Raw genomic sequence first — 27,574 nt, 5'->3', positions numbered from 1 at the left:
TTCAAATCTTTGAAAATAAGCACATATTTAAATAACCCATAGCTCTTAATAAAAATTCAGCTGTTTTTGAACAATTAGAATTTAACAGACATCAAGAGAACATAATGGATTACTTTAACACATTGCTTTAACAGAGCATCAGAGTTTAATTCTATGTCAAAGAGAAATTGAGCTTCCTGTGATCTTTTGCTGTGAGGTTTCCTTCCTTTACCTTCTTTCATATTGATGACCATGTTTCTGTGTTTCTGTGTGTAACACATCTTTAAGCATCTTTTGCAGGGCAGGACGAGTGGCAACAAATTCTTTCAGTTTCTGTTTGCTATGAAAAGTCTTAATTTCACCTTCATTCACAAATGAGAGCTTTGCAGGATATAATATTCTGGGCTGGCAGTTTTTCTCTCTTAGTACCTGGGCTATGTCTCGCCATTCCCTTCTAGCTTGTAGGGTTTCTGATGAGAAGTCAGCTGTGAGTCTAATTGGAGATCCTCTGAGAGTAATCTGATGTTTCTCTCTTGCACATTTTAGGATCTTTTCTTTATGTTTCACTGTGGTGAGTTTGATTACAACATGTTGTGGTGAGGATCTCTTTTGGTCATGTTTATTAGGGGTTCTATAAGCTTCCTGTACTAAGATGTCTCTGTCCTTCTCCAGAACCGGGAAGTTCTCTGCAAGTATCTCACTAAAAAGGCCTTATAATCCTTATAATTCTTTCTCTCTAGGAACTCCTAGAACCCGAATATTGGGTTTTTTAATAGTATCCTGTAGATTCCCGACAATATTTTTTAGATTTCTAATTTCCTCTTCTTTTCTTTGGTTTGACTGTTTCCTTTCCTGTGCTCTGTCTTCTAAGTCTGATATTCTCTCTTCTGCTTCGCCCATTCTGTTTTTAAGGCTCTCTAATGTGTTTGTCATTTGATCTACTGAATTCTTCATTTCATTATGATTTCTCGTCACTATCACAGTTTCTTGTTCTACTAGTTGTTTCATTTCATTTTGATTCCTCCTTAATATTTCATTTTCACGTGAGAGATTTTTCTATCTTGTCCATTAAGGATTTCTGTAGTTCAAGAATTTGTTTTTGAGAACTTCTTAATGTTCTTATCAATTTTTTGAGATCCACTTCTTGCATTTCTTCTATCTCATCATGTTCATAATCTTGAATTGGGGTGTCTTTTTCATTTGGGGGCGTCATAGTGTCTTCCTTGTTCTTGTTACCTCGGTTTTTGTGTTTGTTGTTTGGCATGTTGCAGATATTTGGTTTCTTCACTGTGGTGTTTTTTCTTGTTATACTATGGCTCTAGATTAAGTGGACTGTCTGCTTTCGATGGAGCCTTAGAGGCTTGAGATGGGTTTGGCCTGAGAGCTCTGTTTGGTTCCTCAGGGTTGAGGGTGTGCCAAAGGTGACACTCCCAGGTTAGGCGTGGTAAATCTCTTTCTTTGTTTATTTCTTTCTTTTTTTTGATTCAAAAGGGAAGTAATTCCATACAGCTGAACGGAATTGGAGGTGGTTAGCAGGCTAATGATATACCCACAGGAACCAGAGATCAGAAGCTCTTTCCCAAGGACCACACAGGGAATCTGTGCTGCCCTCAGTGTGGGCTCCAATTCTCCTGCAGTCTCCCACTGGGTTGCCAGGTTAGATCCTAATCTCCTGTTATTTAACCCCTCCAGAGTCAGGTTTGTCTGCTAGGCTCAGGGCCAGTGCAGACCTGAGGTCGCCCTGCTTATGCCGTATGTCCAAAATGGCGCCTGCTCTTTGTCTTGCTCGCCTTTGAGGGGTGAGCGGAGAGAGAGAAACTTGTGTCTGTATTGGTCACTTTTTTTTCTGTCTCTCTTCTAGTTAGCCTGGTGAACTTTTGCCCACGGAGTTTCAAGCCTCATTCCCTCTAGTCTCCTTTTTCCGCTTTCCCACTGGTGTCTCAGGCTATTGAGGTTCGGCTCACCTCACGTTCCAGTGCTGGTGTGTTGAGTCTGCTGCTGGTGTCCCGAACTTGGGCTCCCACGCTCTCCATGCAGGTCCACTGTGAATCACTAGTTCCGGAAGAGTTTCCTCTGCTGTTTCTTCCCCTACTCTTCCTTGAGCCTGCAGTATCTCCACTTTAATTAAACTGTCTCTTCCTGGACTATCAGTATGCTCCCTTCCTATTCCACCATCTTGCCCATGACTTAAACTTCAAAAATGGTTAAATTTTAATATAGAATTTATATTTCTTACAGCTCAGTTTGTAATCTACTGGGGGGGGGGGGTGGAGGATTATCACTTGTAACAATGAACTCCGTAGACCAGGAGACTTGGTTTATGGCAGGGTAAAACTGGCTGCAAGTATGCAGTTGAGAGAGATCAAACTAACACCTGCCTCAAGCCAAGAAAATGCAAGAATTTTGTTTCTGGGAAATGCCCTTTGGGCATATTAGGGAGCAAAGGCATGGCAGCAATAATCCTATTGGAGCAACCACTCAGAGCTGAGGATCAATCCAATGGCCAGTGTATCCCAAGGGAGGCCCTTACAAGCTCTGTAAGACATTGCTTTCTAAAGGACTGATTACATTAGGATTATGACCTTCATGTTTATCACTTTCCTGTTTATTATCCCTTCAAAGATGTAGCCAGCATTTCCAATATTCTAAAGTGAGAAAATGGTCAAAAATTGCTCAGATGAAGTTTCCTTCATGAGTTCTCAGTGTCTATTTAGAGGGATAAATCATTGACCCTGTGACCCATCCTTTCTCCCTGAGAAATCCTTCTCAGAGTGGTTAGTGGTGATTCTTGAATGTGAATTTCAGCCAGGTTATGACCTTTGCCAAGGATTTTAACATTCTTGATCTTGACTCCATTATGGAATGAAAGCCTCTCTTGTTTAGGGAATTTCAAGCATTGAGGAAATCAATTAGGGAGATAATCTGTGAAAAAAGAGCATTTTCTGAAGCCATTCTAACTAGATATTTAATGGGAAATCTATGGTTTTAAAGTGGTGATAATTTGTGATCCATTATAGCACCTAATAATATACCTATAAGTAGATCACAACTTTTGAGGATCATTCACAACATCCAAAGGAATGCTATATTCATTGTGCTTCCCTCAAAAGGCAAAGAACATTTTAACTAGTATGGTAGGATTTGAAGAGATGCCCCTTTTAACTGACATTTTCAGGAGCAACCAACCTCAATTTCCATTTCTTCTAATTTATTTATTTCAAATCTAAAGCTTTTATATAAAATCTGATGTGTTTATTTGGTAAATTTAATATTATTTCATAGGTCTTTAAACTACGAAATGACTCAAGTGTGTAGGAAATGGAATGAAGATTGCTTTGGTGCAGCAGTTTTTGAAATCCACGCATAGTTTTTCATGAAGTATATATTCTGAAATTTTGAAGACCCCATACAGTTATTTTTGAAATTATTTTCAAATTTAAATTTCTAAACAGAATTTATATTAGTGATATGTAGATTTTTAAAAAAATTAGTAGAGAATATATTTGTTAATACAGTTTAATCAGTTTTTAACTACATCTCTACATTAATCCACTAGAGTTTAAACACTTAAAAATGGTCTTATTTTCAAAATATTTTATAAAACTGCCTGCAATCTTCTTAAGTGTTTCATTTTATGGCTTTAAATTTAAAATGGTTTATACCCTGAGTTGACTCTTCTCTCTACTTTTTTTTTCCTTTCAATTGGAGAAATGCTCTGCAGGTGTTGAGGTCCCTGGTAAGTTCAGAACAAATTCTAATTGGTGACCTCTTTTTATTTCTGATAATGCTAATATTTACTGTAGATTGAGTTCCTACCGGGATCCTAGACCTGTGCTGGCTGGGATAGGTGTCTTCTCAGCTGAGCCTCCACAGCAGTTCCCATAACATTCCCAAAGTTGATGCAGCTGCAAGGAGACATGTACCTAGTATGAAGAGGTAGATTGGGACATTGAGACTATGCAAGCACTATAGCTCCTTTTAGCCAACTCTGGACAGTTACGCAGGGGAAAAATAAAGCTCATATCATAAAGGAAAAAAAAAGTATAAGGGCGATCATTCGTTGTTCAGTGATTTAAGCTGTGGTTGCTTTCGCTTGACTTTGTGCTTTTCTGCTTTGCAGAGCACGGCTCAGTGGGTTCTTTGTGGCCCCAGAGACAAATAATTACACATTTTGGATCCAGGCAGATAGCCAAGCTTCCCTGCATTTCAGCTGGTCAGAGGAACCAAGGACTCAGGTATTTACCTTTACCTCATTATCCTTTTCTTTATTACTAGTGCCTCTGAGAAAAGGAAAGAACCGAAGCTTGACACTCTAATGGTCTACAGATCGTTCTTTCATTAGGTGACTGATCAATTACTGAAAAGGAATTTGGCCAAATGCCATGACTCTTACTGTTTCTTGAGCATTTACTGTAAGCCAGGCATCATGTTACATCTTTTCCATGCTTCATCTCTCATCTTTACTATAGCTCTGTGAGACACACATATTTATTTCCATTTTCCAGATGAGGAAATTAAAGTTTAATAAGACTGGTTGGTCAATCAGGACCATTTAGATAATAAGAGTATATTCAGAATTAAAATCCAGATTTGTCTGATTCTAAAACTTGTGCTGGAAAAGGTATAGCCAATCTTCTGTAGGAATTTCCCCATCAACTTTGAAGGATAAGATGCCGTGACAAGCACCAAAATTCACCTGTACAGTTGATCAGGAGGCATTTTTTTTCCAAATTATTAACATGCTTCTTTGAAGCTGGTTTGCTAGAGGGTTAAAGAAACATCATGGATTTTGATATGGCCAAGTCATTGCAGGCCCTTCAAAGACTTCCCCACAGCATCATGTAAACCTAGGGATTTATATTGGCTGGTCCTGCTCTTAACAATGGGACATTGAATATCATTTGAGTACTATCCAAATGAGAGAGGAAGGGAAAGAGTGAGGCAGAGAGGAAGCATAACTAACCAAAGGACCAAAGTGACTGGGCTAACTTGCTGAATACAGTAGAACACTTAAAACATCTCCTGTTAGTGGTATCCAGACAACGTTTCAGAAGAGCGCCTAGGAACTTCATAGCATTCATCCTGATGTGCTTACTTGGGCACAGGTGAAAGTGGCCTCTATCAGGGCTGGCACCGCTGACTGGTTTGACTCTTGGGAGCAGAATGGAGATGAAGGAGCTTGGCAACGGAAGACTCCCAAGTTGGAGCTGTTGAGTGGAGTCCAATACTACCTGGAAGCAGAGCATGTGGGGATCTCCCCTAGCAAGGGGATGAAGATTGGTGTCCAGATTCATAACACCTGGTTGAATCCTGATGTGGTCAACACTTACCTCCGGGAGAAGCACCAGATCCGAGCCCAAGCCCAGAGACTTCCAGAAATACAGGTCTGTGTCTCTTCCCAGTTCATGAACACTAGACTCTAGAAATAAAAGTCTTACCTGGCCAAAGGACCACTGTCTGGGAGCCCAGGTACCTGAGTAATAATAGTAACTCCCAGCACCAATGAAATAGGGTATCTATCCAACATGGTAGTAAAGATGTTTTTTAAAAAATAGTCTATTTATTGAGATTATTTTACTAATTGACTTAGTTTTGGCTATTTAACTTCAAAGTAATTTTTCTTTTAGAAACATAGTCCCCAGAGTAAAGGTCCTTCAAACACATGCACACACACATATGTGCACATACATGAACAAACACATAATTTTTTAGGGATGGTAATAAGTGTTTTTTTGTCATTTTAAACCACTAAATTTGGGAGTTGTTTGTTTTACAACAATGTATGAATCATACAATTGCAGGCACACACATACAGCCCAGACTCTCTTTCTGTGTATGTGGTGGTTTGTAAGTCTACTTTCCAAAGGTCATTCTGTGGGTCTCCTTGTTGTGCCCATGTTTTTCTTGAACACATTAATGCAATTTTTGTTCACATTTTGGTGCACAACAATGAATCAGTATGGACCCTACATTCTAAAGTTCACATTTTAACAACAACATGTATGCAGATAACCATAGGACAAAGTAAAAAATAATAAGTGACTTAAGGGGTTAAAGAGTATGTAGATTTCACTCTATAGCCAGAGTGTATTCTGCACAATGGGGAGCATGTTGGAAGCAAAGTGGAGACTGAACAAGTCTCCAAGACAGTGTGGCATACCACACTTATGGCTTATGACTAGCAGGCCACATCGTGGAGAAGGCATCTGGTGGGAAGGGATGAACCTGTAAGTCTCATACTCTACAAAAAGGGGCATGGATAGATAGGGAGATGGACATGTCTGTTATTTTAGGAAAAGATTTCATTAGGTGATAATACTGTGTCCATCAAGATTCCTAGATGACAATGTGTTTTGAACACTGACATTATAGGGAGCAGAAACTTAGCCATGGGTTTGATTCTGGGCTCCAGCTTCCTGAAAAATGCAGACCTTGGGGACAGGTGATGGCACATGTAATTGAGTTCCTGTCATACATGTAGGAGACCTTGACTGATTTCCTGGCTCCTAGCTTTGTCTGGGCCCAGCCCCAGCTGTTGCAGGCATTTGGGGAGTAAACCAGGAGATAATAGAGCTCTGTCTCTCAAATTTAAAAAAAAATATAATGGAAAATAACAAACTGAGATATATGCCCTGGCTTCCAAGACTGGCTCTCTGGCTTGTTAGCACGTATCATTTAGTCCTGTCTCTCTTGACTTTTTAGATGTTGAACGTGTCAGGCAGAGGAACATTTTTCCTTACTTGGGACAATGTCTCCAGTCAACCAATCCCTGCAAATGCCACAGCACATCAGGTGGGAACTTTCTTCAAATAATCAAGTGTGGGAGAAGTAGAGGTGCTCTCTATGGTCCCAATAGGAGATCCCAGTATGTTTTTTCTTTTTAATAGATTCAAACAACCCTTGAAGAGCTACTTGCAGTAAAATGCAAACTGGAACCCCATTCAGCTAACATCTTGCTCCGACTTGGATTTGAACAAGGTACTACCTCTCTTTTGATAAACTCTGATCTTTTCCCTCATTGTGTTTTTATACTTTTTTCCTATAAAATGGGAATAATCTCCATATCTTATCCAAGGTGCTAGCAGAGTTAAATAAAAAATGAAAACTGGATTTGGACACTGAGTGGCCAAGGAAGTAACCATGAGTTCGGAGGGAGATGGCTTGGTGTGGATGGCAGTAGAAAATAAAACAGTCTTCCTGATGCACCACCTTGTTAGATAGGGCAGAGCACTCCCCAGATACATCCAATGCTATTCATGGGGACAGGGCATAGAAAACAGGCAGAGAACAGAGAACACTGTACAAATTCATTTATCCCAAAATGCATCTAAAGAGATTATTTATAATAATATCTATTAAGATGTTATAATGTTTTAAAAATTTTTAACTGTCAGTTATTTCAAATTCTTATTATTGTAAAGAGAACAGGCTTTATGTGTTTCATAGATCCAATTCTATGAACATGACCATGACCATACCTTCTTTGCTTCAATAGCTCTGCTGTCCTTTATGAAAGAGGTGCACTCATTTGCCACTTTGGGAACCAGAGTGGGTCTTGCTGGGGTGGTGGAGCTTGGGGATAGGCATTTGGTAGAGCATTTAAGTCACTGCTTGGGATGCCTGCATGCCTTATTAGACTGCTTGGGTTCCAGTCTCAGCTCTATTTCCAATTCCAGCTTCCTGCTTATGCACACCTATTTGGGAGACCTAGATAGAGTCCCAAGCTCCTGTTTTTGGTCTAGTTCAGTCATAGTTGTTTTGGGAAATTTGGGAAGTGAGCCAGTGGATGGAAGATATCTGTATATCTGTCTATTTCTTCTCCCTTTCAAATAAATGAAAATAAAAAATTTTAAAAAGTGCTAAGGTGAACTAAATTCCTTTTGACTTTGTTTATATCTCTTTGCTTCTCAATAATTTTTCATGTCTTGGTACACAGAAAAAATGGAAATGGATTTTCCATGTTTTGGGGCAGACAGATAGGATTTCTTAAATAGCTGGAGCCTTCAGGCTGGCGGTGCTGGCCACTCAGGCCCTGCCCAACTCCTCAAGGGCTGAGGTACCAGTAATACAATGAAATCACTACTCAAGTCCTGCACACTTGTTGAGAGCGCTGTCTGTTCTCTTTAAAGAGATTCATTTTACAGGAACAGAGATAGTGATAGGGGAGAGAACAATCAATTGAGCACAAGAGCACTCCATGGTGTGCACTGAGCTGAAGCTGAAACCTGGAGCTGGGAACTCAATTCAGGTCTCCCAGGTAGGTGGCCGCAACTAGATAATTTGAGCCATTACCGTTAAAATGCAGAATTTGCATTAGTAGGAAGCCAGAATCAGGAACTCAAGGTGGATGTTGAACTCTGAATGGGTCATGAACATCTTAAACAACATCTTAACTGCTACTTCAAATACCCACACCAGAAGCTCTGTCTGTTTACCATCAATGCTTGTCTTCCACTTTTATTTGAATCACATCCAGGCCTAGAAGGTTACAGCTCTGATGGAGATCCTACCACTGGGACAGAGCCATTTTGTGGCAGGTTCAGCCTCCGTCAGCCTCAACACCTTGTCCTAACCCCACCAGCCCTCCAGAAAAGCTTTCGGCTAGATCAATATACACACGTGAGTAGCAGGCTATGCTGTCAGGCCACATGGTTGGTGGGAGGGCAGGCATTGGTATGATCCTCTGGATTTGGGACCCCCAAAACAGAAGCACAGAAGAGTGATTTGCCAAAGGCGTTTCAGGTTGAGGTTCTAGGTCTGTTAACTGCTGTTTCAGACACCCCTGGCCTGTTGTATATTGTTACTTGGAAATGCATTTCTATTAGCTGTAAGACCTATGGCAGGTTTAATTGGCTGTATTGTTTTCTTTGATCTCTGGGAGTGCAAACTTAACTCTACCTACATTCCGTGTGCTCTCGATGTCTTACTTAAATATGTGCTATGTTTAGCTTATATAGCCGCAGAATAGGTAACCGTGTGGCACAACTCTCAGCATAACTTAGTAAAGTGCTTGCACAGATGTGAGGACTCAATGAAGACTCATTATTTAGTTGTTCTTGACAAACTTGACTTTTTTTTTTTTTGCTGTCAGTTCTTTCAAAATTCTTATAATTGTGGCTGGTGCCGTGGCTTAACAGGCTAATCCTCCGCCTTGCGGCGCCGGCACACCGGGTTCTAGTCCCGGTTGGAGCGCCAGATTCTATCCCGGTTGCCCCTCTTCCAGGCCAGCTCTCTGCTATGGCCCAGGAAGGCAGTGGAGGATGGCCCAAGTTCTTGGGCCCTGCACCCACATGGGAGACCAGGAGGAGCACCTGGCTCCTGGCTTCAGATCAGCATGGTATACAGGCCGCAGCAGCCATTGGAGGGTGAACCAACAGCAAAAAGGAAGACCTTTCTCTCGGTCTCTCTCTCACTATCCACTCTGCCTGTCCAAAAAAAAAAAATTCTTATAATTGTAAAGAGAATAGGCCTTATGTGTTTCATAGATACAGTTCTAAGAACATGACCATACCTTCTTCGCTTCAATAGCTCTGCTGTCCTTCATGAAAGAGGCACACTGAATTGCCACTTTAGGAACCAGAGTGGGTCTTGCAGGGATGTTGGAGCCTGGGGCAGTAGTTCCTAGTCTTTTCCTTCTTAGGGTCCAGTGGGAGTAGGGGTTGAACAGTTCAGGTCAGGAGTTCCAGTTATCTTCAGCTCCCCCTTTACTGCTGAAGCTCCGGATGGGGGTGATTTTGCTCCATAAGAGAGAGCTGGTGGCTGGTGCCACGGCTCAATAGGCTAATCCTCCGCCTGCAGCACCGGCACACCGGGTTCTAGTTCCAGTCGGGGCGCCAGATTCTGTCCCGGTTGCCCCTCTTCTAGTCCAGCTCTTTGCTGTGGCCTGGGAGTGCAGTGGAGGATGGCCCAGGTCCTTGGGCCCTGCACCCGCATGGGAGACTAGGAGAAGTGTGCCGGCCACAGCAGCCATTGGGGGTGAACCAATGGAAAACGAAGACCTTTCTCTCTGTCTCTCTCTCTCTCACTGTCCACTCTGCCTGTCAAAAAAAAAAAAAAAAAAAAAGAGAGAGAGAGAGAGAGAGAGAGCTGGCAATATATGGAGACAGTTTTAGTTGCCACAATTGGGGAAATGTTATTGGCATCTACTGGGTAGAAGTCAGGAATGCTGCTAAACATCCTATAATGCATAGAGCAGCTTCCAAAACAAGTCCATAGCCCCCAACATGTCAGTATTGCTGACAGTAAAAAAAAAGTCTGTTTTAGATCAGTCCCCTTATTTTCTGTAAAGAGTCCAGAGCTAAAATATGATTTGTAGAAATTCCATCAGCCTATTGGTAAAAATTCCTGAGCTCGAGTATTCTCTTGCCACTAACTTTGCCCTTAATTGGGTTAGAAACCAAGGGCCTGCTTAGTTAGAGTTGAACTGAGGCTCAAAGGGGTTAACAGATTTGCTCATGGTTGCACAGGTAATTGGGTTAGAACAAGGATCTTCCAATTGAGGAAAAATCCTCACTGCCAAGTATGGTGGAAAGCATTAAAACACCTTGGTGAATTACAATTTTTTTTGGTCTCAGAAAAAGCAATTTTGACTTTTCTCTAGCTCTACTGTGGTAAGTAAATAACAATGTACTATACATTATTTGTCTCTTCAGCTAGACTGGTAGGCTCCAGGAAGGCAGGAATCGTTTTGTCTTCTAGCTTGTGGTAGGGTTCTAAGGATTTAGACTCCTGAGTAGATATGGCTTGAATGGCTGCTTCTTGCATTACTAGAACTGAAGGGCTTGTTTGGTATCCTTAGCTATGTATTGCATACAAAGGTCAAACGAGTAACATTCTGAAGATGACTGTGTTCTTCACACTCGGCTTGCAAAACATCATAAAGAATACCACCTGTGACTGGAGTCTCCCTGGGATCAACCCCAACAGGTATCTGATGGATGGGGGCATGTGGGAATTTTGCCTACTGGGAGCATTCCTTTGTTGAGGACAGTGACCCACCCAAAGTACTAATGATCAGGCTTGAATATATTTTATTTGACAAACAAGTTTGATTCAAGAGCAGTTGTTAAGAATATAATACTTGGGCAGACATTATGGTATAATGGGTTAAGCCTCTGCCTGTGATGCTGGCATCCTCTATGGGAGCCAGTTTGAGACCTGGTCGCTCCACTTCTGATTTGGCTCCTGGCTAATGCACTTGGGAAAGCAGCAGAAGATGGCCCAAGTGCTTGGGCCCCTGCACCCATGTGGGAGACCTGAAGAAGCTCTGGGATCCTAGCTTTGGCCAGGAGCCTCTGCTATAGGAATGAACCAGTGAATGGAAGAACTCTCTCTCCTCCTCCTTTTTCTCTAACTCAGCCTTTCAAATAAATAAATAAGAAAGAATATAACACTTGCTAGAAGTGACTTCTGTCATAGGATAGAATCGTAGAACATTTATGGGGCACCTTAGAGAATATTCTTTGACAGGACAGATGTGGAAAACCAAGAAATTTTAGTTAATCAAAAATGCAGTTGGCTAGTAATTCTGGAATAAATTTCAGGTGTCTTGATCCCTTGATCAGTCACATTCTATATATTTTATGTGAGTCTTACAAGAGATTTTAAATCTAAAATCAAGGTAATGTGCAAAATATCAATCTGCTTGACATATCTCTCTGTCTCTCATCTCTCTAACTCTGCCTTTCAAACAAAATAAATCTTTAAAAATCCCACACAATTAAATTGTGATTTGAAAATACTGCTGACATTGAATGTCATGAATGAATGCTTGATTTAAATTCAATCAGTGTTATTACACCAGGTGCCGAGCTGAGTCCATCTTGGTGGAATGTGTGTACCTGTGGCACATGGGGCTGTTTGGGTGCAAGGGATCAGCAGGTCTCTCTTTGCTGCAGAGTCCTTGGGAGACAGCTATAGATGCTTCCTGGGAGGCCCCTTTTCACTCTGTGTTGTTTTGCAGCTGGCAGTTCACTTGTGAGAACCTCTGGGAGACTTGTGTGCATCAGTTCGGGGATCTCCAGCCCCGTTTGGCAAACCCTCCAGTGCTGATTCTTCAGATCAACCTCCTCCCTCTGGCTCCAGAGAAGGGCCTGCTCTACGTGGATGAAGTTATCATTGCAGACACAAATCTGACAGGTGACAACTCCGTTCTTCGTGGGCCTGTCAAATGCCTACTTCAAGCTAGCCTGCCGAGGGTGGTTGTTCTTCTAATGGGGGGAGGAGAGGTGAATGTCTACCTTGCCTGCCTTGGTTCTAGGAAACAGCTGGGGTTGGGATTTGATTGTGTGCCCTTGATTCCCTTTCTCTCTAGCTACTTCCGCCTCTTTTCCTATTTACCAAAGTGTTTGCTCTTGCTCTTACCCCAGTTTTTGCTCTTATTTCAATTTTACCACCTTATTGCTGGGAACCCTTGATTTCCTCATCTATAAAATGGTATGATAAGAACTATGCCTAATTGGATTACACTGAAGATTAACTCACAGTTTAATACAAAGCTCCTGCTATGGCCATTACAAGTCTTGACCATAGTAAGTCCTTAATAAATAGAAGCAATTGCTTGTATCATTATTGTTGCACCAGCAGAATTTGTTCAAGTACTGGAAGGAACAAAGCAATTATCTGATCTTATAAATGCGTTGAAGGTCTGATTTATGAACTTCAAGATGGATAGCAAGATTTGGAGGGTAACCATATCCTTCAGAGAGAATGCCCTTATCCTTTATGTCTATCTACATTCTTCCAACTCATTGTTTAGAGTTCACAACTGACATCTTCCATGAAGTCTCCTTGGACCTCTCTTTTTCAGTTAGTGGTTCCACGTAGCTCTGCTTGCCCAGTAGTCTTAAGGACAAAGTGCTTATCAGGAGTCCTACTGAGGTTGGCTACATATGATGTGTACCCATGGCCAAGACTGATGGTGAAGTGTGCTATCAGGGTTCCCTAGCCCAATTTTTCCACATTCTCTTTACTATCAAATCCCTTATGACTTTGGGATCAGCTTTCCTGTTTTCATGGCATTTTTTCCCTCCCCAAGGTGAAAAAGATGATAGTTATTTATCTTCTGACTTACAGAATGTGCAACTTTTAAACCTTTTGCCTAAAAAATGGAGAGCTGAGGTCAGAAGAGCTTGGAAGTAGGTGGCTATGGGACTCTCTAATCAGTCCTGGAATTAAACATCATCAATACTCATCAAATTCTACCTTTTACCTGTTTTAGTGGTTGAAGTGTTTTTGAATCAGATTGGGCCATAGCTTCTTATCCAAAGCCTATTCATTTTCTGGCACAATTCAAATAGTGTACTGGGATGGCTGATTGAATATCTTGCTGCATAAGATAACTAGTTAGGGGACTTTGACCCCAACTGCTGCCCAGATGTTCAGAGGGCTGAGATGATTGGTATCTCTCTTGAACCCGCTAGTTGGTAAACTCAGGGCTAGATAATAGATGCTTTTTCACTCTCTTTTCTCTTCTTTACATGTCATCCTGCCCTTCCAAACCTTTGAAGGCAAGGATTTGGAACCCTTTTTCATTGCATCCTACTCTTGATCACAAAATGCTCTGTGAATCTGGAATCATCCAGAGGTGAGGTGAGGAGGGGAGATTGAAGGGAGACAGTGGAAACAAGAAAGAAGATTTGGGTTGATTTGGGCGAAACAATTGGCTTCTTGCTTTGTTAGGTTACCCTACTGGCAGTGGCTGTTTCGTAAGAATCATTTAATGGTCAAATAAAATCTATGTGATTAGTCTTGATGTTCATAGTTAATTGTATGTCATTTTTTTATTAATTTAATCATTGATTATATCTCTCTGATGTCTTTTATCTAGTGGTGCTTTCCAATTATTTCTCATTTAGTTGTCAGAGGCCTAAGAGATAGCCCTAGTATCCCCACTCTACAAGGGGTGAAAGCCAAGGCTAAAAGGGGTTGAGTGTAGGCCAGCGCCACAGCTCACTAGGCTAATCCTCCTCCTGTGGCGCCGGCACCCCGGGTTCTAGTCCCATTTGGGGCGCTCTCTTCCCTATTGCTCCTCTTCCAGTCCAACTCTCTGCTGTGGCCCGGGAGTGCAGTAGATGATGGCCCAGGTCCTTGGGCCCTGCACCTGCATGGGAGGCCAGGAGAAGTGCGCTGGCCACAGCAGCCATTGGGGGGTGAACCAATGGAAAAGGAAGACCTTTCTCTCTGTCTCTCTCTCTCTCTCACTGTCTAACTCTGCCTGTCAAAAAAAAGGGGGGGGGTGTTGAGTGTCATGCCCTGAGCACCCATCTATGTTGTTGATGAAGATGGGAACCCAGCCATCCTTGACACCTGTGCTGAACCTACCTGGCTGAATGAATAGTCATTTATTGAGCACCTACTCTGTGCCTAGTGCTGTGATAAGCAATGGACATGCAAAGCTGAGTAAGACAAAGATGTGGCCCCACAACTCTTTGCCATATTGATTGTGAACAATCTTAGGGACTGTGCATAGTAGGAGGGGATAATAATTTTAAAATATGTGGTGCAAGTCATTTTAAATCTGTAGTCTCACTAAAATTTCTTGCTATGATCCTCAGTTTACAAATGTAAAAACTGAGTCTTAGGAAAGAAGGGAGGAGGAGGTGATGGGGAGGCAGGAAATATCATATTTTTAGAATTGTATCTATGAGCTACACTGAATCTGTTTTCTTTGTAGTAATGTCACATTGAGAACTGGTGATTGCATTTGCTGTGACCCTGATAATCGAAAGAATTAATAAATTTCTTTAAAATAATTAACTCTTGGGAGCTTACGTGGATTAGCTGAGTGGGTACCCAAGAGGATTAGGAACATGATTTGAACAGTGGTCTCATAAAGCCTATACTCAATCTGCATACATGCTAACTCAATACTGCGCATCAGCACTCAAGCACCCCCAGTGGGTGCCTGTGTACTCTGTGTTTTTTAGGATAATGGGCCATATACCTGCTAGAGACTGGGGGAAGGAAGGAGGAGAAAGATGACATAAATGATGTATGTAGGGAAGTTCTGTAGCACAGAGAGTGACATTTGGCTGGACTTAGCTATGGAATCAATCTTTCTCTGCTTGAACTATGCAATTTCCTTTTGGCATTAAACCAAATGGTGGATCCTCTGGCCTCCTCTCCCTTTGCTTTATGACACCGTATAGGTAGGAATCTATGCTGTATGTGTGTGCTGGGATCTGAGAAGGTTAGCAACTCTAGTTAAGATTTTCCACACAGCAAGTCTTGAGTTACTTCATACTAACTGGATCATTGGTTTCTAGTTTCTCAAGAAGATTCTGGAACAGCTCGCCCAGGTGGGAATCTGGTGGAATCAATCTCTGTGACAGGATCCCCTCCTGTCTACAATATATCGTTGTTGGCAGGGTGTGTCACAGAGCTCCCACTCATCACTGCACGGTAAGGAGTGGTTTTTATACACCTTTCCCTCCTTGGGATTGCTGGTTGGCTTGGAGGACACAGTAGTAAGAATTTTCTAGAAAAAGCTACCTGTCTTACTGCCTAAAGCAATATTTTCTGTCCTGAGCTGGATATTTTGTTAAAACTCAAATCATGGGGCTGGCTTAGTGGCACAGCAGATTAAGCCAGTATCTCATGTGAGAGCAGGTTTGAGTCCCACCTGTTTCACTGGTGATCCAGCTCCTTGCTAGTGTGCCTGGGAGGACAGTGGAGGATAGTCCAAGTGCTTGGGCCCCTACCACCCACATGGGATATCTGGATGGGATTCTGGATTCCTGGCTTTGACTTGGCCCAGCCCTGGCTGTTGTGACCATTTAGGAGAGTGAACCAGCAGATAGATTACTCTCTCCCTCCCTCTCTCTCTTTCTCTAAATCTACCTTTAGAATGAACAAAAAACTCTTTAAAGAAGACCCAAAATGCTGGGCTCCACCCCCATAATCTGATTTGGTATGTTTTGGGGTAGATTCTCAGAATTTGTACTTTTCCACAAGTTCTTGGGTAATGCTGATCCTGCACATCTGGGGACTACAGTTTGAGAACTAATTTCTATGGCATTTGTTTTTAAAAAGTAACCATATTTTATGCTTCTCAGAGGATCACATTACCAGTGGTTTCTGATTTTTTTCCCCCTCAATCCATTTGCCATATATTAATTGTTTTGAAATTCTTAGAAGGAAAATGAGATAGTCCAACAAAACAGGTATTTCTAAGAACTCACCACCAGATGGCACTAAAACCCCATAAGTGTTGCTTCTTAGGTGCAGTTCCTAAAGCAATAATTAAATATCAGGTTCCTGCAAATCACTGGAATATATGTATGCTTTAATTTACCCTTTTAATTTTTCACTTAAGCCTCAGTAGAGTATGGATAGTTGAGATGCTCTGCCTTTTATATACAGATGCATATATATGGGGAAAGAGGGGGAAAAACACAGGGCACTTCAAAAAAATTCGTGGAAAAACGGAATTGAAAGTGAAAATTTTTGCAGTTCATGCCTAATTTTTTTCATGTTACACATCTTCCATGGACTTTTTTGAATACCCCATATATATTTATTTCTGTTTTTTTCTGCCATGTTCCCACATGAGTTCTCCTACGCGCAGCATGCTGGGGTGGTATATCTAACGCAGGTGCAGAAAACTTGAATCTGTGCTCCACGTTCCTGGACTTAGAGTCTGTTTCTGGTCCTCTGGGTGAAAACAATAAAACCATCAATAGAATGAAGAGGGAAGAGAGCTTCAAGGGCAGACAGGAAGGAAGCTACTGTTTTGGCAGGCTCCAAATGCTGAAGTTACTAAATCTGAGATAATACAAACTTCTTTATGTAACTCTGAACAAGTTTGTATTTGGAATGGATGATTTCAGGATCCCTCTGAGTTTCCTGCAAGTTCTTTAGCTCCTTCTGGAAGCCTCTGGCCTGAATGAGACAGGACAACCTTCAGACTAGATTCTCCTAGGTGTGTGTCCCAACCCAGTCAGTGTCACTCTATTTCTATGCTTCTGTGTATACTGATCAATATGCAGTACTTAAATAATATTATTGAATGTTATTGATAGAAATCATATGTCTATTGCTGAAATTTTAGGAAACAGAGAAAAACACATAAAGGTTAAAAATCATTGAGAATCCATCAGGTGAGAGGTGACTTCTATTAATGCATTGAGTCACATTCTAATGTCCTTTTAAAAGAAATTTTTATATACTAATGCATATATACTAATGCGTAATTCTTAAATTGAGATCATACATTATATTATATTTGTAATGTGTCCTTTTTATATAATGGTATTGATTGACTATGCCCCATTTCATTAAACATCCTTCTAAAATTATTTCTAATGACTTGCATCAACTGCTTTGGCTGTTGTAACATAATAGCATAGATGGAAACCTTGATAAACAATAGATATTTATTGCTCAGAGTTGTGGAGGAAGGCAAGTCCAAGTTTAAGGCACCTGCAGATTCAAGGTCTGGTGAGTACTTGCTTCTGGGTTCATAGACGAGACCTTCTTGCTGAGTCCTCACGTGGTAGAAACTATGTGGGCCTCTCTGGGGGTGCTATGGAGGGCTTCTCTGGGGATGCTAGCCTCATTCATGAGAGGTCTGCCTTCCGTCACCTTTAGGAAGTGACCTAATTATCTCTCCAGAAGCCCCGTATTCTACTACTGCCACCTTGGGGATTCAGACTGGACATGACAACTGTGGGGAAACACAGACATTCAGTCCATATTAATGGCTGAGCAGTATTCTATCTCACAGTGTGTCACAATGTACTGGACCCTCTTGTTATATTAGAAGCATGGTTGGACAGGCAATGTGTTTAAACACAGGAGCTTGGTTACAAGCGAGCCAGCTCAATGGCCATGTTTCAGTCAGGGTACTGGATGGGGAAGCCTCTGGAGAGGGAACACTGACTTTTTGTTTGAACATGCACACAGGGCTAGAGAAAACCAGATTCTTTCAACTCTGCAGCAGGACCAGAACTCTGGTGATCACGTTTACTCCTGCGCTGGATGCCTTGCTGGCAGGATCAGGGCAGTGAGAGGAGTGGAACATTCTCAAATCATCCTGATGCTTCTTATTGTGCTTTTTCTGGTGTTGCAAGAGAGGGACACCCAGTATTTGGGAGTTTGAGCTCAGAGCCTGAAGCCATGGGAGGCAGCCTGATCTTGGAGACAGAGCTGTATTTGGTCTGGATTAGCACGTCTTGATACCTACTGTGAGTAAAGCTTTGCTTTTGACATGCCGCAGCTCTGTGCCCACCAACGGAACCGAAGAAGGACCTGAACTGGTCCAGGGGACAACGCAGAGACTGCAGAGGACAAGTCCACCTTTGGGAGGACACTTTCGCATCCACCTTCCTAATGCAGTGATTCCCGGTAAAGGGGCAGTGGGGGAGTGGTGGTGGTGGGGCTCTTCTCATTTCCGTATTTGGAGGTATTCACAGGGAAGCAACAACTCTCAGGTTGTCAGACAGGGAGGTGGTCTTAAAGCTGCTTGTTTATTTTTCAGTATCTGAAAATGATTTTCTTAAAGATCTGGAAAGGGACTTATTAATATGATTCCAGTCGTTTTATTTTGTAAATGTGGAAACTGAGTGAATTAGCTTCCTGTGCCTATTGTAATAAACTACTAGAAATTTGGTGGCTGAACGTGATCGAAACATGTGTCCTCCCAGTTCTGGGGTCAGAAGTTTCTCTCAGGTTGTCAGTGGGGCCACGCTCCCTTTGAAGACCCTAGGGGTGGATGTGTTTCCTGCTTCCTTGAGCTTCTGGTGGCTGCTAGCACTCCTTGGCTGTGTCTGCCTCTCTCCAGCCTCTGCCTCCCTTGTTGCATGCTGCTGGGGCTCCTGTCTCAAAGCCTCCTCTGCCTGTTGCATAAGGATATATGTGATTGCATTTAGGATAATCCAGGACAAACACTCCAAGATCTTTAACTTAATCAGATCTTTGCCATGTAAGGTTAGATTCTTTTTTTTTTTTTTTCCTTTTAAAGTAATACTCATGTATTCTGGGAATTAGGTCACTAACATAACTTTTAGAGGCCACCACTTAGCAAACTGCACTGAGGCTTGTCTGAAGGTCATACGAAGAGTTGTTGCAACATCTAGCTGTGAACCTGGGCATTTGGGTCTCAGGTCAGTTCTCTTCTCGCTAGAGAATTCTAGACTAAGATCCATGGTGGCCAGGGTGACACCATACACTAGGTGTGGATTTTTGTGGCCACAGAAAATACAGAAGAGCTTTTCGATAGAGTAGAGCCTTTAAATCTTCAAGGAACACACATTTCAAAAAGGACAAAGATTAGAACTGTTAAAGATACAGGGGTACTTTAAAAAAGATGTGGAAGTGACATTAAAAGATAAGTATTTTGATGGAAAATAATTTTGAAATCTTCATGTTTTTCATAGCATGCATTTTTATGAGTATTTTGGAGACGCATCATATGCATGGATTTCAAAAATTTCTGCAGCGTGAATGTTTTGAAGCTGTGTCATATGTTGCTTACTTGGTAGAGTGAACCAGAAAGGCTCAGGAGAACTCAAAAGCAGCTATGTGGCAGGTGCCACGGCTCACTAGGCTAATCCTCCGCCTTGCGGCGCCAGCACACCGGGCTCTAGTCCCGGTCGGGGCGCCAGATTCTGTCCCGGTTGCCCCTCTTCCAGGCCAGTTCTCTGCTGTGGCCAGGGAGTGGAGTGGAGGATGGCCCAAGTCCTTGGGCCCTGCACCCCATGGGAGACCAGGAGGAAGCACCTGGCTCCTGCCTTCAGATCAGCACGGTGTGCCGGCCGCAGCGTGCTGGCTGCGGCGGCCGTTGGAGGGTGAACCAATGGCAAAGGAAGACCTTTCTTTCTGTCTCTCTCTCATTGTCCACTCTGCCTGTCAGAAAAAAAAAACAAAAAAAACAAAAAACAAAACAAAACAAAAAACAGCTATGTAAGATTTGGCGCGTGGTACAAAAGTTTCTTATCCTTCTAGCAGAATGGTGTTAGGCTTGCAAAAGATTTTTCTGGGCTGGAGGAACAGGAGTGTGTATTTACTATAAGAGGGAAACTTAGGATCCCTGGCAATTGGAATCTGATGTGTAGGGGAACCTAGCGCTAACAATGTCCTGCCCCCATGAGGCCCACTCTTGTGCTGTGTTTCTCTTTTCACAAATGAGAGCGTTTACCTGCAGAGACTTCTCTACTCCAACTTTCTATTGTGGATGTTCTTCCCATCACTGCCTGGAAAACAACTTCTCAGCCTTACCCTGGCCTTTTCAAATGGTGAGGATCTGGGGCAGGTGTAGTGGTGCAGAGAGTTAAGCTTCCTTTTAGGCTACTCACATTCCTGACTACTCTCCTTCTGCTCCAGCTTCCTGCTAATGCATCTTGAAGGGCAGCGGATGATAATGATAATTCAAGTGCCTGGGCCCCTACCAATCACATGGGAGATCTGAATGGGGTTCTGGGATCCTGGGTTTGGGCTGGCCCAGCCCTGGTTGTTGTGGGCATTTGGGGAAGTGAACTAGTGGTTAGAAGAGATCTCTCTCTGTCTTTCAAGGAGATGAAAATGAGAAAATAAACTTAAAATGGAGAGCATCCAAATTCTTGCATTAAGTATAGCAAAGGTTTTTTCAAAGGTTGAGAATTTTCTCAGCAAAATTTATTTTGCAAACCTTTTAAGGCAGTCTTGGAATTCAAGAGGAGAGGTCTTGAATAGGCAGAGGGCAACCTCTGTTCTAAGCTAAATCTGACTTTCTGGGTCGGCTTCTGAATGCTGTTGGGTTTCATTTCCTTCATCTCTAAGGTTGCCATTAGGGTACCCAAATTACCCACTTCTCAGGCTATTGGGAGTTGCTAATGAAATGGAAACTTTTGGTAAAGCACGAAGCAGAGTTCAAACTTAGAGCATTGTTATTTCTGTTTGGAGATGTGGAATGGGGAAGCAGGTGGTTGGGCTTAAAGGAAATTCTAATAGAGAAACTGAAGTTAAATGCCAACATTCCCCAGCTGGGTTAGCTAGCTTTTTATGGGTGTCAGCTGCTCTCTGCCTCCCTCACTCCCTGTGAAAAGTGGCCAACTTTTCTCTGTTCACAGGGCCAGCTAATTTTTTCCAGGGAAAATCCAATATTTAATTAGGCTTTCAGTCATTACAAAGGTGTCTGGAGCTAACATTTCCAGTTAACAGTTGAGATTGTTTTGTCTGACATGACTGTGTTCTCTGCTTGCTACACGATATGGTATTGATAAAAGGAATTATGATGTTAAAAGTGGGTATCTACTTGTGTTTGGCTTAATTAGGTCTAACTAGCTAGCGCTTGACATTTTTTTTTTTTTGAGAGGTAGAGTTACAGACAAAGAGAGGGAGAGACATAGAGAAAGGTCTTCCATCCATTGGTTCACTCTCCCAAATGGTTACATTGCCTGGAGCTGAGCCAATCTGAAGCCAGGAGCTAGGAGCTTCCTTTGGGTCTCCCACATGGTTGCAGGGGCCCAAGGACTTGGGTCATCTTCTACTGCTTTCCCAGGCCATAGTGCAGAGCTGGATTGGAAGAGGAGCAGCTGGGAAATGAACTGGTGCCCATATGGGATGCTGGCGCTGTAGGCAAAGGCTTAACCTATTATGCTACAACACTGGCCCCTGGGCATTCTTTTGAAGGTGTATCTTTGAGTCTCCTAAAAATTTAGTAGGCATCCTATTATTTACTTTCTGCTATCCTTGTTGACGAGACCCTGAAAAGTGGATTAATTAGTGTCTTGCTCATCTCTTTTCTCTTTCAAACCCTTCTCTCACAGATGTCCCTGTGCATATTTCTGCTAATTATCTTCAGAAGCTCTTACAGAACAATGCTGATAACTTCACATCCAGATACCTCAATGTCACTGACTTCACGGTAAAGGAGGATCTCAACTCTTGCTACGAACATATTTGGACACTTTCCTGGTCCACTCAGATTGGGGATTTGCCCAATTTTATCAGGGTATGTATGGTATCCCTTTGGTGGTATCAATTAGGTGCCCTAGAGAAACTTGGAAAAAAAATCAGAATTATACAAGTGAAAACTGTCATTAATTATTAATTTTGTTAGAATATTCAAGTAAAAAGATGCAATAATCTATTTCTGGAAGCTTTTAAACACAGTTTGGACCTCATACCCCAGTAAAACAATTTAAATGCAACATCCCCTTTTCTAACTGGGGAAAAGTAGAGAACAGTGGTCAGTGTCCACCATACAATAATTCTACATCTGTTATTGGGTAATTTAAGCAGATGTGATTGACTTAGATTATCATGGAGGCAGATGGCGTAGCAGAAGGAAGTTTAGAAAAGGATTTGCTGTCTTTGGATAATGACAAAACCAGATGCTCTTGCATATTTAGGGTTTTAAAAAATAATCTAATAATCATCTAGCATTCAGTTATTATAAATGAAGCCCAAGATGAAATTTTATCTTGGTTATATGGTATTGCAGGTCATCTGTTTTTCAAAGTCCTGGAGTGGAGATGGAAGACGGATAGTGGTCCTTGCTCTCATCCCATATTGCTGTTTCTTTTCATTTTATTATTTTCAATTGTAAGCATATAAAATAGAGAAATGTATTGAAACTAAATATCTCAAGATTTAGAAGATTGATTTGTTATACCTCTTTGATAATTCAACACACAAGTAGATATTCCTCTAAGCTACTGGGACTTTATTTTTTATTTTTTTTAAAAAGATTTATTTTATCTGAAAGGCAGAGTTAAGAGAGACAGAGGCAGAGAGAGGAGAGGTCTTTCATCTGCTGGTTTACTCCCAAGATACACGCATCGGCTGGAGCTGCACTGATCCAAAGCCAGGAGCCAGGAGCTTCTTCCATGTTTCCCACTCAGGTGCAGGGGCCCAAGGACTTGGGTCATCTTCCACTGCTTTCTCAAGCCATAGCAGAGAGCTGGACCAGAAGTGGAGCAGCTGAGACTCGAACTGGCGCCCCTTTGTGATGCTGGCACTGCAGACAGCGGCTTTACCTGCTTTTCATTACTTTTAGGTTTCTAGATTTCAATTCTCTTTCACCCCATTTTCACTTTTTAGCTATCTGATGTTCTGTAACAGAATTGAAAAATTTATTTGTTTTTAGTTAGCATTGAATTTCTGTTCCATGACTGAATTTATCAGAAATGTAACCCCCTCAGGTCTCCGATGAAGATCTTACTGGATTGGATCCTGTTGCAACTACTCGGGTGGTATATGATGGTGGGGTTTTTCTTGGACCCATATTTGGAGACATGTTGGCTACTGCCAATCAGCACCCTCAGGTGAGAGTGGGTGAGCGGTTTTTTCAAGGTTTATTTTGTTCATTTGAAATGCAGAGTTAGAGTCAGAGGGACAGAGAGAGAGACTAGTCGTCTACCAGCTGGTTCACTCTGCAAATGGCCATAACAGTCAGTGCTGAGCCAGTCTGAAGCCAGGAGGGACTCCCATGAGGACTCCCATGAGGGTGCAGTGGCCCAAGCACTTCTGCTGTTCTTTGGTGCATTTCCAGGCACATTAGCAGGGGGCTGGACTGGAAATGGGGCAGCCGGGACTTGAACCAGTGCCCATATGGGATGCCAACATTGCAGGCGGTGGCTTGTCATGCGACGTCAACCCCTGAGCATTTAAAGTACCAGTTTCCAAGTCTTACTGATACTCACTGATTTGTAATATAGGCTCATGCATTTAGCAGCTGAGGGTAATATTTTCAATCAATAAAACTAAGGCAATTATGGTTGTACTCATTCTACTTCCACAGGGTATGTAAATTACAGTGAAAATATTAATGCTTTGTAACATATTGTGTTATAATTATTGATGCTGTTATTCTGTTGCAAAGAAGTAGAGAACCTAGAGGAAAATATTATCTATGCCTCTAGACAGTGGCATTGGAAAGCAAATGAGCTAAGTCAACTTTTTTGTTTTAAAGGTGTTCCTCTTTCCCATCCATCAGCATTCTGGTTAAAAGTCATTTTCTTTTAATTTGAGAAAAATTTAAATTACAAAAACAATAAGTAGCAGTACAACTAACACCTTGGAACCTGAACAGGGTTAACAAATGTCAACATCAAATATATTTGTATTTTAGGTCTTTATGGAAAGAATAAAGCATTATCAATAAAATTGTAATGTTCTTTATTACCCCTGCCATTCTGATACTATTCACTTATGTAAGGAAGTGCTATCATAAATGTCATATCTGTGCTTTTAATCCATTTTTATAGGTAGAGAATCAATTGAGTCCTATATTTTCCACCTTCCTGATTTCCAAGTATTGAGTTCTGTCAGATTAGCTTTGGTTTCAGTGAATCGGAAAGGCATAGCCTCTTCTTTGGGACCTACCAATCTGGAACAAAAGCGGACCCACATCATATATCCAGGGATGTATACAGTCACAGAGTGATATTATACATATACAGTTACACATATACACATATAGTCATAGACTGATGTTAGAAGACAGGTGCCTACTTTGTTGGTCTTTATTAACAAGCAAAGGGCTTGCAGTGAGTAGCTAGTTGAAAATATGGAGAGAGAAATCCTTGTGCATTTTAAGTTAATGAAGTTTACTTCTAAGTGATAGAGATTTACTCAAGAATTTGCATGTTTAGTTCTGAAATGGATTTTACAATATCCATCATCACGTTAGGAAAGCTTAGTATGTTTTGTGGTATTCATTACAATTTAAGATTTGTACTGTGAAACTAGAAGAAAATGAGAATAAGTCAAATTATTAACACATTTTTATTTGGGGGAAATTCACAAGTGCTTTATGAATACCTTGTGCATATGAATTGCATACTTTTAAAAATGCTTTTGCCTTTTTTCAGGTGGTTGTGCTAGTAAATGACATACCAGCTCATTGCCCAGGGACCTGCTCTTTCCAGTACCTCCAGGAGTCAACACCCTGCATGCATTCTGTGTCGTATTCCCTTGGTATGACTTGAGACTTGGCACTGAGATTGGCATGAACCTCAGAGTTATTTTGCTAGGAGAATATAGCTGGTGATGGGGAAGGGTGTAGATTATACATCAGTTCATTAGTTGGATGTTGAGTGACACAGCAGGAAGCACATTTTTGTCTGTCTAGGGGATATGATCATGAGTTGAAATGGGAAAGAGTAGATTTTTGATTATTTAAAATGTTTAATCTCTAGCAATCCTTCATGACTAGTTTGAGAAAATTTAAAGTGGGAGCTCTATACTATGGAAATACATGTGTATATTCAATAGTTACATTAGTGTTCAACTCTGCACTGGGGAGCAGGGAGGTGAGAAGGAATGAACATTTAATGTAAAAGAGGATTCTAAAGTGGAGTGATATCACTGAGAAAATGTTTTTTTTTTTTTTTTAAATTTCTTATCTCATTTAAGATGGTGACATCAACCTACTGGTTTATATTAGTGGAACTGGTTTCTCTGGTGACTCCAAATCTTTGCAGGTTACAGTGAACAAAACAAGTTGCAAAGTTATTTTCTCAAATCAAACAAATGTGGTCTGTCAGACAGACCTGCTGCCAGTTGGAGTTCATCAGATCTCCATGTTGGTGAAACCCTGTGGTCTCGCTGTCAGTGCCAGTGGAGAAGGCCTCCTTCTCAATGTGGAACCCAGACTGGATGCTGTGGAGCCTTCCAGAGCTGCAGAGATTGGTAATCTGGGGAGGGTTTCCCAATGCATCTGACCTTTGCATGCTAACATTTTGGCTGATCTGTAGGTCCTGAGTGTCTTAAATCCCATATCTACTATAATTCACAGCCTTTGATTTTTTGAGTATTTCTTTTAATGAACAAACTTTTAAGCCTTAAATGAACTCACTTGCCACATTAAGCATTATAGTTTGGCTGGGGTGGAGTCAGGCACAATTGGGTCAGCCACTGAGTCATCGGGGCCACTTGCTTTACTGGAAGCAACATAGGATTGGTAGTTAGCACATATGCTTGAGTTTTTGTTCTTCCCCAAGTCAGATGTGTGAGCCCAGAATTTGCAGTTACTTCTCTGATACTTGGTTTCCTAATAAGGATGATGATGAAAGCCATAATAGCATCACATCGTTTATTTAATACCTGTGCTAAATTCTCACATACCTTACATGTTTAGAACTGCCTGAATGGTAGAATTATTATCCCCATTTTCAGATGAGATAATGCTGGTTCTAAGAGGAGAGTGATTTGCCCAAGGATTCCCATGGAGAGAGACAGAGCTAGAGTGCAAACCAGAACTATCTGATGCCAAGGTCCTTGCTGGCTCTATGAAGAATCTTCAGAAAGATAATGGAAAATGAATATTATGAAAAAATTATGCATGGGTTTAAATATTTTTATTAATAAGCTTATTCTTTAATAATGATGTGGCAAGTGAATTCATTTAAGGATTAAAAGTCTATTCAATTTTTCCATAAACTCTTTGAAGTACCCTTGTATGCACCATGCTGTCTTACAAGATAAGCCCAAACTACTTGACTTATATAATGCTTAGTTCTGTGTGAGGTGGGGAAGCTCCTTTACCTGTACAACTTTTGACAAATGTGAAGTGCAGGCTTTCCTCAACTACTAGGGGATTTACACATAGGTGATGTTTCACAAATGTTTGTTAACTGACCAACACTGGCTGCTTGGTTAGCATGCAAAGCCAATGGCCACTTGAGTAGTGGGGAATACAGAGGGCAGTGGGTCTTGTCAATATCAACTCCATGGATTGGGTAAGTTTTATGGGAAATCAGACTTCTCTATGACTTGCTGCTTTCTAAAGGACAAGACTAATTAAAATCAACCATGCTGGATTTTAAAAATCTGAGGAATACTCATGCTTATGTTTGCTAACATAAGATATGCATACATTCCAGAGCATAAAACTCATTTCCCAAACTTTAGATTTTTGTCATTGCTTATTATAGTGGTCAGAGGCATGCACTTCAGAACATATTTTAGAGCAATGTGTTCTGGCCACAGACGCATTGTTCACAGGAACAGATTATTTGTGACTCTACTTTGCCTGGGATTGTGAATTGTGAAACCCACCCCACCTCATTTCTATAATTAAAACAGAGCAAGCAGCACTTACTCTCATGTCTCAGTGATTTAAGGAAGGACACAGGTGCTATGTGGTGTACACAGGGAAAGTTCATATTCTAGTTTATCATGATAATTGTCGGTTTGTGTTTAAGGCACATACTAGTCTTCTCATGAGAGTCATAGGTGTTTTGATCTTTATAGTTTTACTTTTGCAGTCCAAGCCATGCAACCTTCTTTAACTTCTCTCCCCACCACTAGATAGTAGGTGACTCAGTCATCTTTGTTTCCCCTGTACAGAGTGCTTTGCACACGTAGGTTGGCTAACTCTCAGTTTTCCTGGTACTCAGAGGGATCCCAAGATGCAGGATGTTCCATTTTAAAACTGATTTGCAGAATTCTTAGTGCTAAAACTTGGTCCAAAATTGAAATGAGTTGATTATCCATTAGGGAATGCTATATCCACAGTATTTCATGAAGGGACAGGGAGTTCTGGGAGGATCATATCTCATTGCTGTACATTTCAGCAAAAGATGGAAAACTCTGAGAAGGGGTAATGCCAGATGGATGCAAAGTAACTTTCATTAAAACTAAGGAGAGAGGGAAGGTGAGAGGGAAAGGC

General features: G+C 41.5%; 1 protein-coding gene across 1 annotated transcript in view; it reads left to right on the top strand.

The window, feature by feature from the left end:
* Positions 1-27,574, top strand: part of PKHD1 (PKHD1 ciliary IPT domain containing fibrocystin/polyductin) — a 531,849-nt gene that overhangs the window by 39,719 nt on the left and 464,556 nt on the right. Inside the window, exons 15-27 of the mRNA XM_062186248.1 lie at positions 4,100-4,214; positions 5,085-5,363; positions 6,682-6,771; positions 6,867-6,957; positions 8,456-8,598; positions 10,778-10,905; positions 11,942-12,117; positions 15,246-15,381; positions 18,197-18,324; positions 21,726-21,910; positions 23,103-23,225; positions 24,774-24,879; positions 25,318-25,593. Coding sequence (XP_062042232.1) covers positions 4,100-4,214; positions 5,085-5,363; positions 6,682-6,771; positions 6,867-6,957; positions 8,456-8,598; positions 10,778-10,905; positions 11,942-12,117; positions 15,246-15,381; positions 18,197-18,324; positions 21,726-21,910; positions 23,103-23,225; positions 24,774-24,879; positions 25,318-25,593 — 1,976 coding nt within the window. The remainder of the gene's footprint in view (positions 1-4,099; positions 4,215-5,084; positions 5,364-6,681; positions 6,772-6,866; positions 6,958-8,455; positions 8,599-10,777; positions 10,906-11,941; positions 12,118-15,245; positions 15,382-18,196; positions 18,325-21,725; positions 21,911-23,102; positions 23,226-24,773; positions 24,880-25,317; positions 25,594-27,574) is intronic.

The sequence above is a fragment of the Lepus europaeus genome, chromosome 3 (assembly GCF_033115175.1).
Source record: "Lepus europaeus isolate LE1 chromosome 3, mLepTim1.pri, whole genome shotgun sequence".
Lineage (NCBI taxonomy): Eukaryota > Metazoa > Chordata > Mammalia > Lagomorpha > Leporidae > Lepus > Lepus europaeus.
The sequence above is the reverse complement of the archived record's forward strand: the minus strand, read 5'-3'. Positions and strand labels throughout refer to the sequence as shown.